At 44.2% G+C, this 26,200-nt stretch overlaps 1 protein-coding gene across 5 annotated transcripts in view; it reads left to right on the top strand.

The window, feature by feature from the left end:
• The window catches only part of REEP1 (receptor accessory protein 1), a 54,620-nt gene that overhangs the window by 9,458 nt on the left and 18,962 nt on the right, over positions 1-26,200 (top strand). For all 5 annotated transcript variants that reach the window (XR_007246246.1, XM_048517355.1, XM_048517354.1 and 2 more), the window contains exons 2-6: positions 4,795-4,867; positions 9,087-9,163; positions 11,391-11,511; positions 14,945-15,058; positions 17,918-18,101. Coding sequence is in view for 4 of the 5 variants with exons in the window: in XM_048517355.1 (XP_048373312.1) it covers positions 4,795-4,867; positions 9,087-9,163; positions 11,391-11,511; positions 14,945-15,058; positions 17,918-18,101 (569 nt within the window). In the remaining variant the exon portion in view is untranslated. The remainder of the gene's footprint in view (positions 1-4,794; positions 4,868-9,086; positions 9,164-11,390; positions 11,512-14,944; positions 15,059-17,917; positions 18,102-26,200) is intronic.

Below are 26,200 nucleotides of genomic sequence, written 5' to 3'. Positions count from 1 at the left end.
CAGTGCATCACGCACCCCGTGTTCCCCTTGGTGCTACGCCACTGCCAGACAGTAGGTGATGTGGAAGTTGTCTACTGGAAATGTTGGGCAGCTGCTGCCAGGCTGGGTAGTGTCAGGAGGATTCTTATGTGAGTAAAAGGGTGCATTCTCAAATTCCTGGAACCATCCATATGTAACAATTCAATGCCTCTTTTGATATATGTAACCAGCTCTCTTATATGGGATATATACCATATATAACCAGCTCTCTTATATGGGATATGAGAGCCCTTCGGGGACGGGGCGGTATAGAAGCCTAAAGTATAAATAAAAATAAATAAATAAATATGTAACCACTGCCATCTATGTATTCTTTAAGAACATAAGAACAAGCCAGCTGGATCAGACCAGAGTCCATCTAGTCCAGCTCTCTGCTACTTGCAGTGGCCCACCAGGTGCCTTTGGGAGCTCACGTGCAGGATGTGAAAGCAATGGTCTTCTGCGGCTGTTGCTCCTGATCACCTGGTCTGTTAAGGCATTTGCAATCTCAGATCAAAGAGGATCAAGATTGGTAGCCATAGATCGACTTCTCCTCCATAAATCTGTCCAAGCCCCTTTTAAAGCTATCCAGGTTAGTGGCCATCACCACCTCCTGTGGCAGCATATTCCAAACACCAATCACACGTTGTGTGAAGAAGTGTTTCCTTTTATTAGTCCTAATTCTTCCCCCCAGCATTTTCAGTGAATGCCCTCTGGTTCTAGTATTGTGAGAAAGAGAGAAAAAATTCTGTCAACATTTTCTACCCCATGCATGATTTTATAGACTTCAATCATATCCCCCCTCAGCCATCTCCTCTCCAAACTAAAGAGTCCCAAACGCTGCAGCCTTTCCTTGACCTGTGCTTTATGGCTTTGTATGCTTTGTGGTAAACTGGGCCTCCCCTATCCCATGAGAAAAGAGTTACGGCTGTTATCTTGTTGTGGGCAGGAGACCAGGTGGCTCCACTGCTATCTGTTGCTGACCTTGGGGCAGTCTCGGTTCCAGAGGCTGCCTCTGGGAAATTGGATGGGGAGAATCTTGTGGGGGATATATGGGGCTGTGCCACTTCAGAGTCTGTTAATTGGCTTAAGGTTCCGAGACCCAACAGGTAGGCAAAGCAGATCTGGAAGGATTGATGGTCAGATTCAGTATCAAGCAGCTTCATAAATTATTTATAAATTATTTATCTGGGGGAGGGGCTGTGCCTCTGTTTGGCTTGCAGAAGGTCTGAGGTTCAAATCCCAGCATCATTAGTTAAAAACAGCAGGTGATTTGAAAGACCTCTTTCTTGAAAACCTGGACTGAGCAGACAATACTGACCTTGGTGGACCCATGGTTCCATTCAGCATAAGGCAGATTCATGTGTTCATGTGAGACTAGGCCAGCTCTGTTCCTGGCCTGCAGAAATATCTCATGTGATCTTTTTGGTTAAGATAAGCAATGTTCCCCAGTAGGCTGCGGTGGGTTTTCCGGGTTGTATGGCCATGTTTCAGTAGCATTTTCTCCTGATGTTTCGCCTGCATCTGTGGCTGGCATCTTCAGAGGATCTTCCCCAGTATTCCTGGCCATATTGGGACAATTATCAAGATGGAATTTGACAGCCTTCTTTGGCAAATCATGACAATCTGCAATGGATGGTATTGATGGAACACATACTTGCTCAAAGCCTTCTGGGTGGAAAGAGAAGTTTGGTTACAGTAGTTTCTCATGTCAGAATGTCAAATTGCTGAGAAAAGCTGTACATTTTCCAGTTTATTCTAGTGATTTCCATACAACAATACAACAACCTTTATTAGGCATATTAAAATAGGCTCCAGAGCATTACAGACATTTCTGAAGTACAAATCAAAAGCACATTCAAAACACAGACAGATAAACTGTATCTAGCATTGGACATTACTTAGAAAATTCTGTCACTTGTAAAAGAAATTTTGCTACTTTTTCCAAGAGCACGGCCTCTGTGTTATTTAACAAAAGCTCCACAACAGAGTTGTCAGAGTCTCTTTCAGATTTGTCTAAGACTCGCCCAGGAGAGAAATTCCTAATACCCACATATCTCGGACAGTCGAGTATAATGTGAGCAAGAGTCTCCACTTGGTTTTTACAGTGTGGACAGACCCGATCCTGGAGAGGGATAGATAGGTAGTGACCCTTTGTAATGGCCAATGGAAAAGTATTGCATCTGGCCCTTGTAATAATCCATCTCTGTTGGGGTTCAGTTAATAGTTCAAGATATTTGGCTTTGTGCCCCTGTTCTGGTACTATTCCGACAGAAAGGGGTGAGCATGATTTATTTGCTTGCCCCAACAAGATATGGTATTCCTGTTCTAGAAGTCTGCTTTTTAAGGTTTGCAGAATCTCTCTGGGTGACAGCATACAGAGGTCTTCAAGTATTAAACCTAGAGAGTAGGTTTTTGATTTAAGAATTTGATACCATTCAGAGGCAAATAGGTCTGGGCGCACAATATATGAGGGGACAATCTTTTGTGCTTTCCCTGCTGCTGGCTTCCAATGAGTGGCAGTTGGGCTCCCACAATGCGGCTTTCCGCACTGACAGAGTTGTACTGGTTTCTATCTAGGTTCACCACAGTGTATCTGCACTGCAACTGAGCTCAACATTGTTTTGTCTCAGTCCCCCCCCCCCGCCCCCAGAGCTGCGACATCCCTGTCGCAGTTATGAACTGCATCTTTCTGCTGGAACAAGGTCGATACCGCTTCGAAGCTTCGAAGTGCAGATGCATCGAAACGACACCTCATCCGTTCAACCAATCAGGAGCCGCTTTTGTGGCATGCGCAGAACGGGAGAGTCATGGCGGGCATGTAACTGTAAACTGTAAACTGTAAAAACTGTAAAAAAAAAAAGGAACGCTCCCAATCACAATCGAGGAGCGAAACAGGCACCAAGATGATCCCGCCCACTTAGCTCGGTTCCAGGGGTCAAGTAAGTTGCTGTGCGGACAGCCTGGAATTGCCCCCCACTGAAGGGTACCGAGTCGATCTTAGCTCCCTTCTGTAGTGTGGAAAGCCCCAATGAGAGGTTTTCCCATCGTTTCTCAGTGGCTGTTCCTCAACAGAAGCCACTGCCCTGCTGCCCCTGATTGCCAGGCCTTTTTCATTAAAAAAATAAATAGCAATTGAATATAATTATGTCTATGTAATGCTAAAGCAATGTTGTACCAGATTCTCTGAATTCCTAGCTTTTATTTTTAAGTCTCTAGCCCCTTTTGTTGTGAAGAAATGCCCACCCTTTCCCCTTATATTTCTACAGCCAAAGGGAATAAAGACTTACTTTTTTAAAAGTGTGAGGTCTTTTCCCTCCCGTGAACTCTCCACCCTGTTGCTGGGTAGTTGGTTCCCCAGTGCTGTGGCCTCAGAGTGGGTGAAGGCAGACTTCCAGCAGCCAGTGTTTTATGAGCAGGTGCTTTTATGTGGGTTGTTGCCCCACTCATTTTTCACCTTCCCCTGTGCCCCTTGTTCTCCCACATCTACATACCCCCTGCCCCGTAGATTGACCTGAACCTCCTCGAGGTTCCTGCCTTCCTTTGCCCAGTGAATGTCCCTGCATCTCATGCATTGTTCCTCCTCTGTCCCACTGACTGGCAGCTATGAGTGCCAGCCACGCCTCTGAGGGTTGTGGTTGGCCTTTGCAGCCAACTGTCCTCCTCCCAGATGCAGTATATCCCACTGAGATTGGGACTGTGGCTGGTCTGGAGCTCCTTGGGCTTGGCTGCTTTGCCTGGAGGAGGGGGGTTGCAGCAACAAGGGGAGAAGGCAGAGGGTCTTCCTGGGCCCACTGAGTCTTCAACATCTGGAATCAGTATTTCCAGTGCCATCTCTAGACAAAAATAAAAGATAGGAATGTAGAAACTGTGGTATATGCATTAAAGTTGATATAGCAATTTTTAGTTGTTGATTTTTATATAATATATTGATATAGCAATATTTAGTTGTTAATTTTTTTTTAAAAGCCATGGTGGCAGTAGGTGTGTTTTGTGTGTTTTTGTTCCTCCTAGGACTGTGGTGGTGAACCTATGGCACTCCAGATGTTCAAGGACTACAATTCCCATCAGCCCCTGCCACCATGGCCAATTGGCCATGGTGGCAGGGGCTGATGGGAATTGTAGTCCTTGAACATCTGGAGTGCCATAGGTTCGCCACCACTGTCCTAAGAGGAAATTGCCACTGAGAGAGAGAGCAGGGTCAGGGCAAATGGCTGCAGTGCGGGCAGGAGAAATCCAAACTTTCCCCCTCACAAGGAAGCCATCCAGGCTTTACTGTGATCTTTCCCAAGACTTTGCAACAAAGCAGGTTTGAGAAAGATTTAGAGGAAAGCCAGGGGAATTCTGGGAGGTGCACAAATGCACCATGATACTGTGGGGAAGCATGAAATCCCAGCCTTCCCAGTAGCATTCAACCAACAGGAAATACCTTGTACAGAAATGAACTCTTCTGGACAACTACAGCTATCCTTTTTAGAACTCATTTTGGTCTTCCAGTAGTGTGTATATTGTTTAAGACACTGGTTTGTGTGTTTTTGTTCCTCCCCCACTTTAACTCATCTATTATTGAGAGCAGAAGTGGTAGCTAGTTAACGATTTCTGAGAAATGTCTGCCATTTATTTATTTATTTATTTATTTCATTCCATTTTTAAACCGCCCTCCCCCGGAGGGCTCAGGGCGGTGTACATCAACATTTGGACTCTCCTATCTGTTTGCTTGTAGTAAATACATCCTTGTGACATAAAATGATTTCCCAAATTATTTTTGTCTTCCAGGCTCATATTCGGCACTCTATACCCCGCATATTACTCTTACAAAGCTGTAAAATCGAAGGATATTAAAGAATATGTAAGTAGCTATTTTGGGATTATTATGTGTCCTCAGCCATAGGGTACCTACGACAAGTCTCGGTTTCTGTCTGCTAAGACCTTATAATGCATGTTTCTCCTTTTAAAAAAAAGAACGTACATACTTCAGAGTGGCAGCTGTGATTCCATTCTGACATTGTGCCAAATAATGTGTATATTAACATCCATCATAGTGATTTGACATAGCACCTGCCTGAAAGGCTGCCTGACAATAGACATTAACCAGACTCCAATATTGCTAATGGTAGTCTTTATTGAAGATCTATGCAAGGCAATGCACTATACTTTTCCATAGCCAGATCTGGGAAATGTGAGAAAACCCAAGGGATTCATTTACTGCATTAGCCATAGGGCGTCACAATCAATACAGAAAATATACATTGATTAAGGTGACCAGATGGTCACCTTTGTGAACCGGGACGGGGGTAGGCGGGTTGACATGCAGTCATAGATGGCCTTTACTATACCTTCTGGGGCTTGCCGTTTCCCGCCCTGTCACAGGGCGGGAAATGGCAAGCCCCATAAGGCCGTGCTCCTGCGGCTGCATGCACGGGAGGCTGCCGCACTGCCTTGCGCCCCAGAAGGCAGTGTGGCAGCCTCCCAAAAATCGGGACAATTGAAATAACCCGCGGAACACGGGACAAATTGTTTGAAGGTGGGACTGTCCTGCCAAAAGCGGGATGTCTGGTCAGCCTGACATTGATAGACATAAATGTAAACCATGCCTGCAAAATTATACATTCAAGGGATAAAAATCTTCAATGCAAAATAAGCCAAGACATAGCAATTACAATTTTTAAAACTTGTGACTAAAACTTGCAATTACAGCTCCAATTTGTTCCTGTTAAAATTTATGTAATACCTTAAACATGGCTTTCAACTGTGTAAAAAAACAAAATACACAATCTAACAAAAGTGCAAAATATGCAATAAAATCACTACCTAATAGGATTAAAATACCAAAAACTATGTACTACAATTTGACTTTACTCAGAGTCGTTAAGGCCATCTGCTTCTTTATTAATGCTGAAAGGAAGGTAAAGGTGGCCACTTTTAGTGTAACTGCTGGGAATACGTATGTGAGAAGATAGTTTTTTGTCCTCCTGTGCCCCTTTGTATTTGTCTGGGATGTGCTCATATAGAGGGCAATTCAGGAGAAAAGCCAAAGGGAGATACATCTTGAACTAGCCCCAGCCCTCCCTTGCAGCTGGTGGGAAAAAGCAATAATCCTAAAAGGAAAAGGGTCTGAGTGCCCAAAACAGACTGGAGCGTGTGAACTTTCTCAAATGGATGGATGGGGAGCTCACGCTGCCCCTTCGGCCATTGGGTGAGTGGGTCCCAAGTGGCACCATCCATCTGCCCTTCATCTTTTCCGTATCTCACCCCTTGTGCCTTGACACAAATTAATGCTTCTGCTAATGACCCTGGCCTTGTGGCAGTTTATGTTCCATGAACCAGGATCTAGAGGCCCAGACCTTGTGAACCAAAGTTAGTCACAATGCGATCCAGAAGAAGAGCTGTTTTTTATACCCTGCTTTTTTCAACTGTAAAGAGTCTCAGAGCCCTCGCCGCGTACTCACACCACCAGCCAAGAGATGACCCAGGAGACCATGGCTCCACTGCTGCCCGCCTCCACTGATGTGCCGTCAGCGCCCGGCTTCTTGGGTCATCGTGCATGTAGGTAGGGTGGCAGCTGAGCTGCTGCGGCTGCCTGGCTTGTCTGCCCCCCCCCTCCCCCGGGCGCTGCAGAGGGGTGGTGGTGGCGGTGCCACAAACAGCCCGAGTTGGGCAGGTCGAGGGCGGGAGTCTCAGAGCAGCTTATCATCACCTTCCCTTCCTCTTCCCACAACAGATACCTTGTGAGGCAGGTGAGGCTGAGAGAGTTTAAAGAGCGCAGTGACTAGCCCAAGGTCACCCAGCAGGCTTTATGTAGAGGAGTGGGAAAAGCAGCACCTCAGTCTGCAGAGCAAACGATAAATGTGGATGACATTTGCTGCGGGTCACTTCATGATAGTGATATTTTCAAGAAAAACTACATTGATGTTAAGCTGTCCAACTGAAATTAATGAGAGTCTCAAAGCTCTCACCACTTTATAAGACCGGGTAATAGAAGTGTCATGCAACTCAGGGCAATATAAATAGAAGGTGTCATGTAATCTAAGAACATTTCCCTGTGACATTTGTATAGTTCCCTTTTAGTAAAGACTGATGAGAATAATTAGGGCTGTAAGATACATTCTAGAATGAAAACAGTGAGATTATTTGGTAGTATATTGGTGATCAGCTGTGTAAACCAAGGCTGTGTAGAAAATTCATTCTGTTTGTTGTCCCTCTTGAGATGAGAATCATCTGTGATATTTTCAGGCATGGTCTGTGCTTTATTCATTTCCATAAATAGAAATCAAGGCATACCCTTACATCTCCCCTCCCCCACCCGGCCTTGCACCTCCCAAGGCTAAATATAAAGATGGCCCTGGACACTTGTACAGCTCTTAAATTACAAGAATCATCCTTCATTTTTCATCCTTGCTTCTTCTCAGTGGTGGGATTCAGCCTATTTGCTCCAGTTCGGTAGAACCGGTAGCTAACTTTTTGTCTAGTTCGGAGAACTGGTTGTAATCCCATTGCTGAGTCCTTTCGGAACCGGTTGTTAAATTATTTGAATTCCACCACTGCTCCTCTTCCATGTGGTGTAGTGGTTAAAAGCGGTTCGGTGGGCCTCTCCCAGGCCGATATGAGAGAAGGCCCATCTATGGGTCTTGGTTCATTTGAAGAGGTAGTAGTTGCCTTCACTACCATAGAGTCATTGGATTGGGCACTAGACTATCATACTTTGGTCACATTATGAGAAGACAAGAGTCACTGGAAAAGACAATAATTCTAGGAAGTTGCAGGAAAAGAGGAAGACCCGAAATGAGATGGGTTGACTCTATAAAGGAAGCCATGGCACTCAGTTTGCAAGACCTGAGCAAGGCTGTTAATGATAGGATGTTTTGGAGAAAGTTGGAAGGGATCATGCAGACCATCTAGTGCAGGGGTCTGCAACCTGCAGCTCTCCAGATGTTCTTGGACTACAATTCCCATCAGCCCCTGCCAGCATGGCCAATGGCCTTTCTGGTTTCATGTGAGTAAGAGTTCATGTATTTGGACATAAATGTATGAATATTGTCCTCCACAAATTGAAGAAAAACTTTAAAAGAGTATTTAGCCTCCTTTTCTTTTTAAATATGCTGGACTTTCTCTCTGTGCATCTTCTCATTTTTGAAAAGGCTTTTCACTTTTCTAGCTTCAAACCATCTGTTTTCTTCACACCTTTCTGTTGTCCCTTCTCTTGGGATCTGCTGAATCATCAGTGAAAGTTCTTATTGGATTGAGTTAGTGTTTAAATTAATTTTATATTTCCTGTTTGAGAGATTTAAGCTGATGTAGAACTTTGGATGCTAACTCTGCTGGGGGGTGGGGGGGGCGACAGGAAAAAATTTAGCATACTTTCTAGTTTCAAATGTCGTTTTGGGGATCCTCAGTCCATGAAATGTGTTTCCTGTAGAGTTTTGAGCAGGTCTTTCAGGTGCCCAAATTCTTTCCTGACTTCTGCAGATTTTGATAGTAGCATTTGAAAAGCTAAATGGTTTTTGATTGCTTGGTGGTATACCAGGATATGGAGATTTATACCATCATCACTATGATAACAATACTAAAAACCCTGTGATGAGGCTTTATGATGAATACTGAAATACTGCGAAGACATAGAATGGCTCCAATAGCTTTATAATTAAAATGTTTAGGGAATGGAATGAATCCACTTTCCTGTCCAAGTGAACACTCAAATTTGATTTATAAGTTTAAAACAAGTCTCATTCATTGCAACTTGGAAGAAAGGTCAGAGCAGCTGCTACAACCAGTTCCAGACCTTCTCAGCAACTCCCATGTTCCTTTGTTTTGTGTCTCCTTTGTCAGCTGTCCCTGACCAGAGAGTGCTCAAGGCTTGTGGTATTTGATGGAGAGAATCAAGCTCATCACCTATTTGTTAAAATATAACAATCAATTAAATGTTTACTTTAAATGCTGTACTTTAATGGGTACCACAACATCTGCCTCCTTCACTTTCCTAGTGACAGAGGCCTAACCTTGAGGCACTGGAGGAATAGTCGATTCCCAGAAGAATTATCTACTTATAATGCACTTTGCTTTGCTCCTAGGTAAAATGGATGATGTATTGGATCATATTTGCCATCTTCACAACAGTAGAGACATTCACAGACATTTTTCTTTGCTGGTGAGTATCCCATCAAAATGCTTCCTTCCTTCATAAGGATAAAATAAATGGAGGGGAGTGTGCATGTTTTAAAAGGGATGAGTTGATACTTGTATTAATATTAGTTAATGCTTGGAAGAACCCATTAGCACCAGGGACATGCAAAGTTGGGCACTTCTTTATTTGGTGGTACAGTGAGGGTTAAGACCAGGGGGCAATTGCAAAAAAAAAAACAGAATCGTGAAATTGAAGCTGCAAAGAAAACTTGATTTGGAGATAGGGATTACTGGTAAAGACAACATGCTGTTAACTCAGTACCTCTGTACCAAAGTGGTAGGAAAAAACTGGTTGGAAAGACTTGGACATTCATAGTCTTCTCCCAACCCAATACAGTAACCTCCCAGGTGAGCAGATACCAGGTAAGGGTGGGCAGATAGCAAGGAAAATACTGGAAAAGAATCAGAGGAAAAACACAGGCTTATAAAAGACAAAAGGAACAGGAAGCAGAGAGAAAATGTAGTCAATAGTTTTTCCTGTTCACCCTCTTTGCCAGTTTATATACATTTATACCAGTGGTGGCGAACCTATGGCACGCGTGCCAGAGGTGGCACTCAGAGCCCTCTCTGTGGGCACGTGCACAGAGTTCGTCATGTGGGGGGCGGAAAATCACACACACACCCCACACACACATCTAGGCTGGCCTGGGCCACTGGGCATGACCCGTTCAAAGTGTTGCATGGTTGCTTCACCAAGCTTACTCCCGAGTAACGCGCGCCTTGGAGCCAACAGTTTTTTCTAAACTAAAACCTCAGCATTCAGGTTAAATTGCCGTGTTGGCACTTTGCGATAAATAAGTGGGTTTTGGGTTGCAATTTGGGCACTTGGTCTCGAAAAGGTTCCCCATCACTGATTTATACTGTTTGTTCGTGTTACTTATGGGGTAGATATGTGTCTTTATAAACGAAGCACTGAAAACGGGAACAATCCTAAGATTTGTTCAGAGTTACCTGGACTTGAAGATGCATAGACATTGGTTACAAGCTTCTCATCTGCATGCCATTCCCTGGCCTGTAAGATTTATTGCAGCCTACTTAGAAACTTTTGAGCAGTGTTGCAGCTAGTTTGCAGCTAGTTTGCAGCTGGTATTTCAGAGGACAGAAAGAAAATGCTTACAGTTGTGTTGAGTTGTTGATTTTAAATGGGGTAGGGAAGAAGAAAAGTTGAACTTGGGTTGCTCTGTCTATACACAGTGTGGTATGTTAGAAGAATATGCATTTCTACTCTGGTTTCTATGCATTGCTGGGGGGGGGGGGGAATAATGAGTGAGAAAAGCTTGTCCTGGGAATCAACATGAACATTTTTTTGTAATCTGAGTGGAAATGGAAAACAGTTTGAATGTCTAATATTACTCTGGGGTCCACTGTACAAGGTTCCTAAATGTGACTAGGGACATTAGCAAAAACCAAAAAGCTGGCAGGGGGAAACCATAGAAACATAAAAAACATAGCTCTGGAAGGGATCCCATCTAGTCCAACCCACTGCACAATTTATGGCTTGCTCTCCCTACTCGTGCCGGCCTTGAGGACACAGCAGTTACAACATTCTTGTTTGTTTCACACTGCCTTTGAAAGCCAGCGTGGTGTAGTGGTTAAGAGCAGGTGGATTCTAATCTGGAGAACCGGGCTTGATTCCCCGCTCCTTCACCTGAGTGGCGGAGGCTTATTTGGGGAACCAGATGTGTTTCCGCACTTGTACATTCCTGCTTGGTGACCTTGGGCTAGTCACAGTTCTTTGGAACTCTCTCAGCCTCACCTTCCTCACAAGGTGTCTGTTGTGGGGAGAGGAAGGAAAAGGAGCTTGTAAGCCACCTTGAGTCTCCTTACAGGAGATCTGCCTCCTGTGCATCTGACTTGAAGGTTGTGGTGACTTCAAGGGGTTCCTGCTGGTTTGTGCAGCTGGATCCCTTTATTTGGTCTTCCAGGAGATCATGTGAACTCTGTGTGTTGCAATCTTAATATACGTTTCATTAAAATACTTTTGAAACTGATGTTTATTTATTTTATTAATTTATTTTTCATATTTTTATTCCACCCTATCCCAAAGGGCTCAGGGCGAATTACAGATTCTTGATGTTCTAGATTTCCATCTTGGGTTAAATCTGTGAGGGAAAAGCTATTTGCAGAGAACGCTGATTAACAAATGTAGGACAAACACTATTTTAAAGGTAAACATGCTTTCTTTTTTGCAGGTTTCCATTTTATTATGAACTCAAAATAGCTTTTGTAGCTTGGTTGTTGTCTCCATACACAAAGGGGTCCAGCCTGCTATACAGAAAATTTGTACACCCAACACTGTCCTCAAAAGAGAAGGTAAGAGTTTCCACTTACTTCAATAAGGATTATTTAGAAGAATTACTTAGTTTATTGAATGCTACTTTGGATCATTTTTCATTTCCAGATACAGTATGTATTCTTGTCAGCTTGCTGTGTGATTATGTAGCTCAGAGTTGCTGGGGTTTATTTATTTATTTATTTTCCTCTCACAATCAGCTCAAAACATTGTCCTCTTCCCTTTACTCTCACAACACACATATGAGGCAGGTTGGACTGGGAGATAGTGGCCAGCTAAAAGTCACCTAGTAAGTTTCATTTCCATCTTCTGGGGCCAAAACACCTCATTAGCTCAGACAATACTGCCTGATATTCATTCATTCATTCATTCATTCATTCATTCATTCATTCATTCATTCATTCATTCATTCATTCATTCATTCATTCATTCATTCATTCATTCATTCATTCATTCATTCATTCATTCATTCATTCATTTTGTCACCCACTTTGTGTCTCAGAGAGAAAGGAAGACTGTACATGAAGTAAGAACATTTGTTTTGTATGCCACTGAAGATAGCGATACTGAAAAACTATGAGTACTAAAGTGATGGTGTGTCTAGTTTTAGAGCTGATCCGTTCCTGAAATTGGGACTATCTTGTCAATATAGTATGGTTGTTGGTATTGCAGTAGACTGGACAATCCAGACTATCAGGATACTGTGAGGGGTACCTTATTTGAAATCTAGAATACAGCTGCCCAGTAAATAAACAAGTTTGATCCCAACCAGAAAGTTGTCATAGATGTGATAGTATGTGGGTCCTTCAGTCTCTTCCTTTTTTCTATTTCTTTCAGTTATTTGTCACTGACGTGCAACATAGAATCATAGAGTTGGAAGGGGCTATACAGGCCATCTTGTCCAACCCTCTGCTCAAAGCAGGGTCAGCCTAGAGCAGTGGTGGCGAACCTTTGGCACTCCAGATGTTATGGACTACAATTCCCATCAGCCCCTTCCAGCATGGCCAATTGTAGTCCAAACATCTGGAGTGCCAAAGGTTCGCCACCACGGGCCTAGAGTATCCCAGACAAGTGTCCAGCCACTGCTTAAAGACTGCCACCACCGCCCTCGGTAGCTGATTCCACTGTTGCACAACTCTTACTGTAATTTTTTTCCTAATATCCAGTTGAATTGTTCTCTCCATAATATATACCCATTATTGCGAGTCCTATCCTCAGCTGCCAACAGGAGCAGTTCCCTGTCGTCCTCCGAGTGACAGCGCTTTGAACACTTAAAGAGAGCAATCATGTCTTCCTCCTCTTCTAAACAGTCAGACTTGGTCTCTAGGCCCCTGATCATCCTTGTCACTTTCCTCTGCACCTGCTCCATTTTGTCCACATCCTTTTTGAAATGAGGGCTCCAGAACACTACACAGTACTCTAGGTGAGACCTAACCAATGCAGTGTACAGTGGAACTATCAAACAAACAACAACAATTGTGTGTGACGTAAAGAATGGAAAGCAAAAAACGCGTCACACACTTAAACGGAGGTTGCACTTAGCCAATATAATATGTAAAATGATTTCTTTTCAACAGATTTTAGTATAACAATTCATAAGGTATGTGTATATAACATTCAAAAATAAGAAGACCATATCCATGGTTTAACCAACTAAGAATTGAGTTCTATTTACATGTAGAAACCAAAGTTCAATATCCAGTTCATAAATTATATCCACGAACAACTTATAGAATCAATCAGAGTAAGTCTCTCGAACGCCTCACGCGTTTCCAAAGCGTTTTCGTTGATGTCTTCCTCAGGAGAAGAACAATTTCATTCATTTTCTTTCTCACATTGCTTATATGCCGTATAGATTATGAATTGTTATACTAAAATCGGTTGAAAAGAAATCATGTTACATATTATATTGGCTAAGTGCAACCTCCGTTTAAGTACAGTGGGACTATGACATCTTGCAATTTGAATGTTATGCCTTTGTTGACAATACCCCAAGATCAATTCACTTCAGCCTTTTTTTTGTCACAGAATCATACTGGCTGCTCGTATTTAATTTACTGTCCATCCATCCCCTAAGATCTTGTTCACATGCACTGCTATTCAGTCGTGTATCTCCCATCCCGAATGTGTGTTCCTCATTTTTGTTACCCCTGATGTAGAACTCAGCACTTATCCTTGTTGAATTGACATTCAGAGGTAGACTGCCTTTGTACAGTGAAGTTCTATTTAGCTATCATAGTTAACTGCTCTTGAGTCAGTATGATTTCATGTTTAAGAATGGTGGACTCTAATGGGTTTGATTTCTCATTTCTCCACATGAGCAGCAGACTCTTATCTGATGAACAAATCCTGTGTTTGGGTGGAGTCCATTGTCCATGAACTTAGCATGCCCTTGGCCTTTGCTTCTGGTGTTTTTAAGTACTGATAGCCAAGCTTTGTGGACTCCACCCAAACACAGGATTTGCATTCACCAATGCTGCTGCTGCAGGGAATGCTAATGTGAATCTCTCCCTGGACTGAAAAACCCCACCTGAAATACTATACTATCAACCACACCTTTGCATAGCAAGTTCCACCCAAACACTTATTGATTGGTTCCCCACCCAGGAACATGAAAATGTATACCCCACTAACACATTCCCTTCTCACTGGACACAGTGTGTAACAGACTTCCCTCTGTGATGCACCTCTGAAGATGCCAGCCACAGATGCAGGCGAAACGTTAGGATCAAGATCCACCAGACCACGGCCACACAGCCCGGAAAACCCACCACAACCAGTTGAATCTGGCCGTGAAAGCCTTTGACAATACAATAGGCGTACAGTTTCTAAGACATAATAGTACCTGTCTATTCTGCATTGGTCAGATTTCACCTGGAATATTGTGTCCAGTTCTGGGCATCACAATTCAAGAAAGATATTGACAAGCTAGAATGGGTCCAGAGGAGGGTGACCAAAATGGTAAAAGGTCTGGAATCCATGCCCTACAAGGAGAGATTTAGGGAGTTGGGTATGTTTAGTCTAGAGAAGAGAAGGTTAAGGGGTGCCATGATAGTCATGTTTCAATATTTGAAGGTATGTCATGTGGAAGAGGGAGCAAGCTTGTTTTCTTCTGCTCCAGAAACTAGGGCAAGGACTAGTGGATACAAGGTGCAGGAAAAGAGATTCCATGTAAACATTCAGACATTCCAGTAAACATTCAGAAGAACTTCCTGACAGTAAGGGCAGTTCAACACTGGAACACACTGCCTCAGAGAGTGGTAGAGTCTTCTTCTTTGGAGGTTTTTAAACAGAGGCTGGGTGGCTATCGGTCAGGAGTGCCTTGATAGTATATTCCTGCATGGCAGGAGGTTGGACTTGATGGTCCTTGTGGTCTCTTCCAACGCTATGATTCTAAGGTAAAGAGATGTGATTTGAATTCTCAATCTGTGTCTTCTTTATCTTACGTGACAGGAAATTGATGACTGCCTAATCCAAGCAAAAGATCGAAGTTATGATGCCCTGGTGCATTTTGGAAAACGAGGATTGAATGTTGCAGCAACAGCTGCTGTGATGGCAGCTTCCAAGGTAAATAAGGGGGATAATACAAGGTTATATTAACATCTCCCACCTTGGTTACCTGTTCATAGCTAAAGGCAACCATGTTACCATACACAATGTTTGCTAGTCTATGTAATTTCCCCCCCATTTTTACATGTTCTTGTGAGATGAATAAATTGTGGAAGTCTGCAGCTATTTATTGGTGGGACACACATATGACTCTTCAGAAGTCACAAGATTTCCACTGATTCTTTTGAGATATGTCGATTGATAGATTGCTCAATGGGTGTGTATATCTTTATATTTAAGGAAATTTGGCAGTACTCTTACCATTTTATTTTTTAAAAATTAACAGGTTTTCTACATATTTATTTATTTATTTATTTATTTATTTATTTATTTATTTATTTATTTATTTATTTATTTATTTATATCCCACCCTATCCCCTGTGGGGCTCATAACGTTCCTGAAGTAGTGTAGAATAAAAAAATGTCTTACTGCTTTATTGTTTTTTAAAGAAAAGAGAATAATGTTATGAATCATAATGGAGCATCGATTATTACTATTCATTAATTTTTTAAATTTAAATTTAACATATTATTGATATCTGTCCCTTTTACGATAATTTCACGCATTACTATAATTTTACAATAATTTCATGTAAATTTCATGTATTATGGATGTTCATTACTTTTAATTAATTGTGACAATTACATATTTTATTTAAACGGTCGTCGCAAGGTGCAATTAAGATCTTCCTTTCAGTTGTGGCAAAGGGATTCCTTAGATACTAAACCTCAGGAAGCATATTGTTTTCCGTCTCAATGAGTAGTTAGTGAATGTGGTTGGTATAACATAACCCCCCCTTTTCCTCTTCTCTCCTAATTCCCCTCCTCTTTTCCTCTTCTTCCTCCCACCCCCTCTTCCTTCTCTCTTTTCCCTCTCTTCTTCTCACTTTCCTCCCTTTCTTTTTCCCTTCCTTATTATACCCAGTTGGGAAATGTGGTATCTCCCTTCATTCACTGGCTCTTCCATTCTTATCCCCTTGAAGTTTATATCCTTCCACAACATTTGGGGAATCACATCATTATAAAGACAAGTTTTCAATTGAGATTGAATGTGTAAAATATTGTAATTTACTGTAAGACTGTTGTAATTTATTATGGGTGTCGTGTTGGAAGCCACCTTGAGACCGGCTTCTCCAGGGACATTTCCCCACTTACCTGCTGCTGCGCGCTACTCTCCCCAAGTAGCGCGGGGTCCCACGGCACTCCCCACTACAGGGGCGGCGACAATGCAGCCGCCCCGACACTGCCGCCGTCGTGCCCCCTCAGTGCGAGTCATTCCTGGTGCTCCTCGAAACGGCGCCTTTTGACGACCCCGCGCAGAACGTGGGGTCGTGGGGAAGCCCGGGAGCGCACCAGAAATGACGTGCGCTGGGAGTAGCGCTCACAACCTTTGGTCGAGGTAAGTGGGGAAACGACCCAGGAAAGAGTGGCATATGAATTAAGTAAAATAAAAATAAACACAGAAAGCAGAAAAAAGTTCCAAACATTTAACTTAACAGCTTCTCTAGCCTGATGTGGTGGTGTTTGTTTGTTCATTTAACTAATTCTATGTATAGGCTACCCATCTCCTTGCGGGCTACTTTGCATAGTAAAAAGTGGAACAGGTGTGCATAACCAAAACCTGGGTGAGGGAGGGTCAGATAGTTGCCCTGAAAGAACTGGTGCTCCCAGGTTTTTTGATCCTTTCTCAGGTAGATTCTGCGTGGGCCAAAAACAGCGGTGTGAAAACGGTGTAAACCCTTTTACACTGTTTTAAACCATTTTACACCGTTTTCACACCGCTGTTTTTGGCCCAGGCGGAATCCATCTCAGTCGCAGACAGAGGGTCAGGGGGTGGAGGGGGCAATGCAAGTTTTTATTGATTTGACAGTAGCACGTGACCTGGTTGATTAAATTTGTCCTGCCCTGGACCTCCCTAAAGTCAATGTATAAGTGAACAACTTAAGAAACTCTCTGCTGTGTTTCTCTCTGCTGTGTTTGATCTCAGAGAGATCACTTGTTTTGTGATTGCTCTGATGTTCACTGCCTGAAAGACCCTATTTGGAAGGAAATGCAGCATAAAAACATTTTAAATAAATAAATAACTCTGCAGTTGCAAGTAAAATACCTATCAATTTTTCAGGGAGCTATCTAAAAAAAAAGGTGTGCATTTCTATTTTAGTGAGAAAGTCATATGCTTCCAATTTTAATCCAAGAAAGAACTTGTACCAAAAACGTGGAGAATGCTGAAGTGTAGACAGTTATAGGACTAGAAGGATAAATGCTCTGACCGAACATCAAGAAGAAGAAGAAGAAGAAGAAGAAGAAGAAGAAGAAGAAGAAGAAGAAGAAAAGGAGGAGGAGGAGGAGGAGGAGGAGTTTGGATTTATATCCCCCCTTTCTCTCCTGCAGGAGACTCAAAGGGGCTTACAATCTCCTTGCCCTTCCCTCCTCCCAACAAACACCCTGTGAGGTAGGTGGGGCTGAGAGAGCTCTGAGAAGCTGTGACTAGCCCAAGGTCACCCAGCTGGCGTGTGTGGGAGTGCACAGGCTAATCTGAATTCCCCAGATAAGCCTCCACAGCTCAGGCGGCAGAGCTGGGAATCAAACCCGGTTCCTCCAGATTAGATACACGAGCTCTTAACCTCCTACGCCACTGCTGCTCAAATATCAGTTCAAACTAACAAAAGACATATGACCATATTAAGCTGCTCATATTAAGCAGCTTAATATGGTCATATGTCTTTTGTTAGTTTGAATATCCTCATAACATTCTGAAGGCGGGTCATGTGAGGCTGGTTTGAAAGGTACTTCTTGTAATTTTCTCTGTTTCTGCAGGGTCAAGGAGCTCTCTCAGAAAGACTCCGGAGCTTCAGCATGCAAGACCTCACCACCATTCGAGGAGAGAGCAGCAGCGCTGTGTCCCCACCTCCTTCTGCCCCGACCATTTCAGTTCGGAAAAGCATCAAGCAGAGCCAGCCCAAAACAGCCAGAACTGCATCAGGAAGTGCTGGATGTTTAGGTCAGTGTGTCGGGGTGATTGTCAAAATCTGAGCAACTACTTTTTTGCCTTGTTTACACATATCCAGAGTAATCACTGAGTGTAAGAATTAGGACTAATAAAAGGAACCATTTATTCATGCAAGACGTGATTGGTGTTTGGAATATGCTGCCACAGGCGGTGGTGATGGCCACTAACCTGGATAGCTTTAAAAGGGGCTTGGGCAGATTGATGGAGGAGAAGTCGATCTATGGCAGTGGTGGAGAACCTTTGGCACTCCAGATGTTATGGACTACAATTCCCATCAGCCCCTGCCAGCATGGCCAATTGCCAGCATGGCCAATTGCTGGCAGAGGCTGATGGGAATTGTAGTCTATAACATCTGGAGTGCCAAAGGTTTGCCACCACTGATCTATGGCTACCAATCTTGATCCTCCTTGATCTGAGATTGCAAATGCCTCAGCAGACCAGGTGATCGGGAGCAGCAGCAGCAGCAGGTGATCGGGAGCAGCAGGTGATCGGGAGCAGCAGCAGACCAGGTGATCGGGAGCAGCATTGCTTTCATCTCCTGCATGGGAGCTCCCAAAGGCATCTGGTGGGCCACTGCGATTGGCAGAGTGCTGGACTAGATGGACTCTGGACTGATCCAGCAGGCTCTTTCTTATGTTTTTGTGTTCCCAATAGTTAGAGCAGTTCCTCAGCGGAACAGGCGTTTTTGGGTTCCTGTGGAGGTTTTTAAGCAGAGGCTAGATAACCATCTGGCAGCAACACTGATTCTGTGCATTTAGGCAGATTATGAGAAGGAGGGCAGGAAGGGACGAGCCAGTGCTTGGCTCTGGTGGCCCTTTTGTACATGCGCCAGGTAATGCTGATTGACGCTTTGGGGTTAGGAAGCAATTTTCCTCTAGGCCCGATTGGCCAGGGATCCAGGAAGGGGTTTGTTTTTTGCCAACTTATCGGCATGGAGCAGAGGTCACTGGGTTGGGGGAGGCAGTTGTAAATTTCCTGCATTGTGCAGGGGGTATGACTAGATATCCCTGGACGTTCTTTGGTGCTATGATAACTGTATCTGAGGCTCATTCCGCACATGCAGAATAATGCACTTTCAAACTGCTTTCAGTGCTCTTTGAAGCTGTGTGGAATGGCAAAATCCACTTGCAAACAGTTGTGAAAGTGGTTTGAAAACGCATTATTTTGTGTGTACGGAAGTGAACATCAGGGGTGTATCTACAGTAAATTGCAACCGGGGCAAGCTGTGAAGCTGCCTCCCCTCCTTCCCATGGCATGGCTGCTGGTGTAAAGGAATTTGCAGCAACAAATGATTGCCCACACCGGGGTTTTCTTCCTCCATGCTTTCTTTGCCCTCCCCCCAATACCAGAAGAAAGGTGGCTTTTTAAAAAAATTGATGGGGGGAGGTTGCAAGTACTGTGGACGGAAATGAGTTGAGCCAAGATCCACCCACCTTGGTGTTCAGTGGTGCTTCAATGTCTGCAGGCCAAAAAGAATGCGTGTTGACACTCAGGAGTTGCCCTTGCCTGGGCCGGAAACTGCAAATGACATCACATCCCAAGTGAAAGTAAAGCAAAGCAAAGCAAAGCCTTTATTGGCATACATAGAACAACAGAAACAAAACACAGCAAACATAAAAATTTTAAAAGGCAAAAAGGATAACCTCAGATATATACATTTTATTACTGGCTCTGAATTATTTCCGTAACAAAGCTTGCAACCTCTTCACAAAAAACAGAATCAGAATTGTTCAACAAGAGAAATAATCTAATCGAATCTGTTAACTCAGATTGGAAGAGAGGGTGTAGATTGACATATTTAGATCTAATTTAACAAATTTAGTGCAATGTAATAGCTGGTGAGCCAATGTTTCAACTACCGTAGAATTACAGCTACACAACCTTTTAGATTTTTCCAGGTTATTAAACCTGCCATGTAGTAAGGCAGATGGCATAACTGGTGTAAAGGAATTTGCAGCAACAAATGATTGCCCACACCGGGGTTTTCTTCCAATACCAGAAGACTTTGTGGTGGCTTTAAAAAAAAAATTGATGGGGGGAGGATGCAAGTACTGTGGACGGAAATGAGTTGAGCCAAGATCCACCCACCTTGGTGGTGCTTCAATGTCTGCGGCCCAAAAACAATGCGTGGTGACACTCAGGAGTTGCCCTTGCCTGGGCCGGAAACTGCAAAGGACATCACATCCCAAGTGAAAGCTGACCTGGACTCAGAGAGAAGACAATGTGGCTCTTCTGGCTCCTGACTCTGCTCCCCTCAGGGGTGGAAAGCTGCAAATGTCTTCAGCAGCCCCAACCACCCATGGGTTGCAGAAGGGCGCTTGCCTGTGTGCCAGCCCTCCACCAGCATGGCTGCCTTTTCCCTTTGGCGGAAGCCCTGGCTATGCTCCAGTGTAGGAGTTGGCCTTGCTTTTGCAGTACAAACCTTTGAAACCTTTACCAACCAGCTAGTCCCATCTCCCTGTGGAGAGCTTACCCCACTGACAGTGATGGAGGAGCACACTGTGGCTGAGCTTGGACTGAGCAGGGAGCATGTGGGCCAGGCAGAACGATGGGCTTGGCCCAGGAGGTGGGTTGGAGATACCCCCCAAGGCAAAGTGCTGGTGCCCCAGAGACACCTTTCCTCACTCCGGGTGGGTGGGTGCGAGGCACTCTCAGGCTCTGTGGGTGGGTTGGCCCTGAGCCTGTGTGGTGTGGGCCTGCTGAGACAGGTTGACTGTACAGTTCTTCAGGTAGCAGGTGGGGGTCAAAATACACCCCTCCACATGATGCGCCTGAGTGGCACTGGGTCCCACGACCCCTCTTGCCCCCCCACCCAGATCTGCATCTGGTTAGCACTTGCAATTGCCAACAGAAGACAATAGCAATTTTAATATAGAGTGGAAAATTCCACTTCACCTATCCTTTTCTCTCTGTCCACTTCTAATTTCATGGGATGCCATATTTTACTCTGCAGATATATAAATACTTTAAATACATAAATAGTCTGATAACAAAGGCTAAATGAGCACTTCTATTACCTTAATTGGTCTGTTCTGTTCCTTTAATTAGTTGAGGGAGTTAGCTTGAAACAGACTGGCAATGCGAGGGGCGCTCAGGGGTCTCTGCCAGTGTATACAGAGATCTGCCCCCCTAAGGCATCCACTCAAAACCAGAACTGGAGCAAAATAATAAGAATACACTCACAGGAACACAGAATTTAAGAAGCCTAGGAAATAAAGGGATGAGTGGCCCTTTCCCCACTCACCTTTGTCCGAGGGTTGCGCCTCGGCTACCCCATGACATCAAAAGGCGCCATTTCAAAAGGCGCCAGGAATTACGCGCGTTGAGGGGGCGCGAGAGAGGCAGCATCGGGGCGGCTGCATTCTCGCCGCCCCTGAAGTGGGGAGTGCAGCTGGACCCCGCGCTACTTGAGGAGAGTAGCGCGGGGCTTAAGGTAAGTGGGGAAAGGGCCAGTGGTAGCAGGAATAGGTGAGGGTATTCTGAAGGAGATATTTACCATTCCAGAAGTGAAGAGATTCAAGGAGAGGGTGAGAGAAACGGCCAGCACTTCTCACAGGAAAAAGCCAACAGGTGCAAGGAGAACTTCCCAGTGCCAAGGATTTGGGGGCTCTAGTTATAGGAAAAATTGACCCGTCTCTGGCAGTGATAAGAGGGGCAATCTTCTGGGACATTGCAAAGTTCCATTCCCAGGCATGATGTGGAAATTACTGGATGGGAATAAAACCTGGGAGAGCTCAAGATTTGATGAGTTTTTGGCAGTGCTGGTGAAATTAAAACTGGGGCATTCCAAGTCTTGATGAGCTTGGAGTGTCGTGATGAAATCAAAACAAAGAATCCCTGATCTTTAATAGTTGGACAGGAGGTTTTTGAGATTAAGTTAATGTTTAGGGAAAAGGCAGCAGGACAGTGTAGCAGGTTTGTTGAGATCAGGGTGTGAACATTTGCAAGTTCATTGTGGGACCAGTGCCAAGTGTGTGATCTCGAGGCTAGGCTGTTGTTAACAAGATTTGAGTGGCTGTGCCCTCAGGAGGGGTGTGGTCTGAAGTGCTGCCTTCTTCATTTGGGAGGGGGAAGAATGATGTCATGTATCTTGATATCAGACCCTTGAGTTAATGTGGCATCTATCTTACCCTTGCTCTGCTCCATGAGGAGGGCCGTACATGATATCAAAACTGGTTAGTGGATCCAGCAGAAACAGATCCATTGTTTTACTATAGGCTTGCCAGCAAAGCCTTGCTGAAATGTGATGTGACTTAAAAGACTAAGCAGAATGGCTATCTGATCTGTGCTTTTTGGTGGGCTAGTGCTTGGACTGGGAACAGGTCCTGGCCCCACAATGGAGCAGCCGCAGGCAAGATGTGGCTTTCCAGGCTCTGACAGCAGACATGATGTTCAATAATGACACTCTGTTCAGATGATTTCTTTATTGTGAAACAGCATCAAGAACAAGCATTTAGACTTCTATTGCCAGAACTAAGCATAACCTGCAAGGTGCCCTCACGTCACAACACCACCCCTGACTACTAGTTCCCAAGGGGGGATGGCACCACTCCAGTCCCCTGGCGAAGAGACAATGCAGCCTCCCTCAGTATCAAAACAACCGACAGCCCACACTACTGACAGAACTACAACAGCAAATGTCTAATGAGCTGATAAGGCAGGAAGCAAAGTACAAAGAGTGAGAAAATACAAACCACAGCATAGAGGGAGAATGAGGAGAGAAGGGATCCTAAATCCTGGGCAGGAGATATGGCAGAATCAAACATGGGCTGATCATGACAGAGGATGCTACTTGGACTTTACGAGGATAAGGGACACTGTTATCTTTATTTGGACAAAGAACACTATACCACTAAAGATTTGTTTGTTTGTTTGTTTGTTTGTTTGTTTGTTTGTTTGTTTGTTTGTTTGGTTGGTTGGTTGGTTGGTTGGTTGGTTGGTTGGTTGGGAGGTTGGGAGGTTGGGAGGTTGGGAGGTTGGTTGACTGGGTGGTTGGGAGGTTGGTTGGCTGGGTGGCTGGCTGGTTGACATTTTGTTCATGTAAGTTATTGTTCCTTGCTATAGAAAATAATATGCATTAATTTATGTAGGAGCCATTCTGTATGCACCAGCAAAGGAAGGGTGTAAAGTGATGCACATAGGGGCAAAAAATCCAAACTTCACATACACGCTACAGGGGTCAGTGCTATCAGTCACAGACCAGGAAAGGGATTTAGGCATCTTAGTTGATAGTTCCATGGGAATGTCAACTCAATGCATGGCAGCTGTGAAAAAGGCAAACTCTGTGCTGGGGATCATTAGAAAAGGAATTGAGAATAAAACTGCAAAGATTGTCATGCCCTTATATAAAGCAGTGGTGCGACCGCACTTGGAGTACTGTGTCCAGTTCTGGTCGCCGCATCTCAAAAAGGATATTGAGGAGATAGAAAAAGTGCAGAGAAGGGCAACAAGGATGATTGAGGGACTGGAGCACCTTCCCTATGAGGAGAGGCTGCAGCGTTTGGGACTCTTTAGTTTGGAGAGGAGACGGCTGAGGGGGGATATGATTGAAGTCTACAAAAATTATGCATGGGGTAGAAAAATGTTGACAGAGAGAAATTTTTCTCTCTCACAATACTAAGAACCAGGGGGCATTCATTATGAAAATGCTGGGGGAAAGAATTAGGACTAATAAAAGGAAACACTTCTTCACGCAACGCAGATGTGATTTGGTGTTTGGAATAATGCTGCCACAGGAGGTGCGATGGCCATTAACCCGGATAGCTTCTTTGCAGAGGGAGCTTGACAGATTTATGGAGGAGTAAGTCGATTTATGGCTACCAATCTTGATCCTCTTTGATCTGAGATTGCAAATGCCTGTAACAATGAACCAGGTGATCGAGCAACAGCGAAGCAGAAGGCCATTGCGCTCACATCCTGCATGTGAGCTCCCAAAGGCACCTGGTGGGCCACTGCGAGTAGCAGAGAGCTGGACTAGATGGACTTTGGTCTGATCCAGCTGGCATGTTCTTATGTTCTTATGTTCTAAGGGGAAGAGTCAGTGGCAACCTTAGGAAGGAGCTGCCCTCCTCCTCAGGGATAATTCAAGGAGTAGCCTTTGTAGCTTGCCAGCTACCATTCCACAAAGGGCGGTTGGTGCCTGCAGGTATACCCACTCATTGTTGGCAGGGCTGAAGGCTGTGCCCTCTGGTGGGCTGGATAGAAGCTTCTGGGCTCCACTGGACTCTGGTGCTCTGGCTGCCCTTCCAACAGCACCTGGGAAGAGGTAAAGAATGGAGGGATGCTTAGTGAAAGAGAATGAATGCAATCTGGGTTTGGTGCAATAGAGCACCATGTTCCCATCTTTATTCTGACATGGTGCTCACTGGGTGATTGGGGGCAGTTATTCTCTCACTCCATCAGGGGCTTATCTACAGAAAATGGTGCTGGCAAGCACTGAAATTGCGCCTCTCCCCCAAACACTCAACATCCATTGGCCCACATGCTCCCTCCCAGCAATGATTCCATCTACAGGGTAAACATGCTGGATTAGGTGGTCCAGTGTTATGATTTAAGCTATACACAAACTCCTTATATCACACCTGGAAATGAAGAAGTTCCACATTTTTCTGGCGCGCGTCTCTCGAAAAAAAGTCACACCATGGTCCAATTCCCCACTGGAAATTTTAATATAGTTTAAAACCAAGTTTCTTTAAAATAACCCTGCACCTTTTCATTGGGATTTCAACCTCCCCACTCGCAGATTTTATTCTGCAGAGACATGTAAGGTCTACATCAATTCGAAATGCAGCACTCCCTACAACAAATTGATCTCCAGCTTTTTTGCCTCTCCTGGATTGGCTGTCAGCGCTTTCGTTTGGGCTGGGTCCTTCTTTCCAAGTAAACAAGATCACGCCATAACGCGGATCCACGTCCTTATACCGTTAGGGGATGTAAGCACGTCCACCCCCCCTGCCTTTTGATTGGCAAATGGCAAATCGTTTAAGCGGCTGCTCAATCTCATGTTTACTGTGCTCGCACGTTTTCCCGTCTCCTCCCAGCACTTGCGCTGTCTTCTGACCTGAAAGGTGAAAACGAAACAAGTAAACGTTGTTCGTGCATTACTAAGTCCCGGCGACGGCTGATTGGTCAACGGGATCTGTGTCACTCTTTAGGGTGGGAAAATAGTGAAGATTAGTACCCCGTCCCTTCCCTCGAGACTGGAAAGAACCGTGGCAAAACAGAAAGTTGCTCTTCCAAGCAGGTACAGAGAAAACGTGGAATAAGGGGGAAAACAAGGGACAGAACTGGGAAGAACCCCGCTTTGTTGCTCAAGCAGTGAGGAGGCATGCCTGAAATCTCGTTTTTTCACATGAGTACCACGCAATTAATTGTCCATGGGGAATCGACCCTGTAAATACAGCATCACTTTTGAAAGTTCTCAGAAACTCCTAGACATCATCAGCATCTTGGATTTCTAGACCTTGGTATGTGTATTCAGGAAAAGTAATCTTGTAAAAAAGAAGGTTCATTTCTAAGCACTTTCATGCTTTCTACAGAAGGATACCGTAATTTGTCTTTTTGATACATTCACACAAACACTCCTACAAGACAGGCACAAATTCATTGAGTGAAGCAAAAAGACACAGCAAAAGGTAGCTTCATCTGTTTGTACTCACACAAACATCGCTTCTATAATGTAGGTTTTCACAACTGATGCTGCAGTAAGTGTACTTTGCCGTTTAAAACAGGTTCAAAAAGTAATAAGTAAATGAGCAACCCCTGAATGGCAAAATAAACTCAGGTTTCTGTACCACATTTGCAAAACTGGAACTACCATAGCAGTTCTTTTCTGAGCTGTGACACCACAAAGGCAACTCATGATTCACTCACTCTCTGAAGAGTAAACAATAGATGAAGAATGCATTTTGTGGTAATTTTTTTTTTGCCATCAAGTTACACATTACTTTTGGCAACCTGTAGGGTTTTGAAGGCCAGAAACATTCAGAGGCCGTTTGCCACTGCCTGCTTCTGCCTCATAACCCTGGCATTCCTTGTCTGTCTACTATCCAAACATTTGCCAGGGTTAAGGCTGAGAGTGTTTTTGGCTC

This window comes from Sphaerodactylus townsendi, linkage group LG15 (genome assembly GCF_021028975.2).
Source record: "Sphaerodactylus townsendi isolate TG3544 linkage group LG15, MPM_Stown_v2.3, whole genome shotgun sequence".
NCBI classification, from domain to species: Eukaryota; Metazoa; Chordata; class Lepidosauria; order Squamata; family Sphaerodactylidae; genus Sphaerodactylus; species Sphaerodactylus townsendi.
The sequence above is the reverse complement of the archived record's forward strand: the minus strand, read 5'-3'. Positions and strand labels throughout refer to the sequence as shown.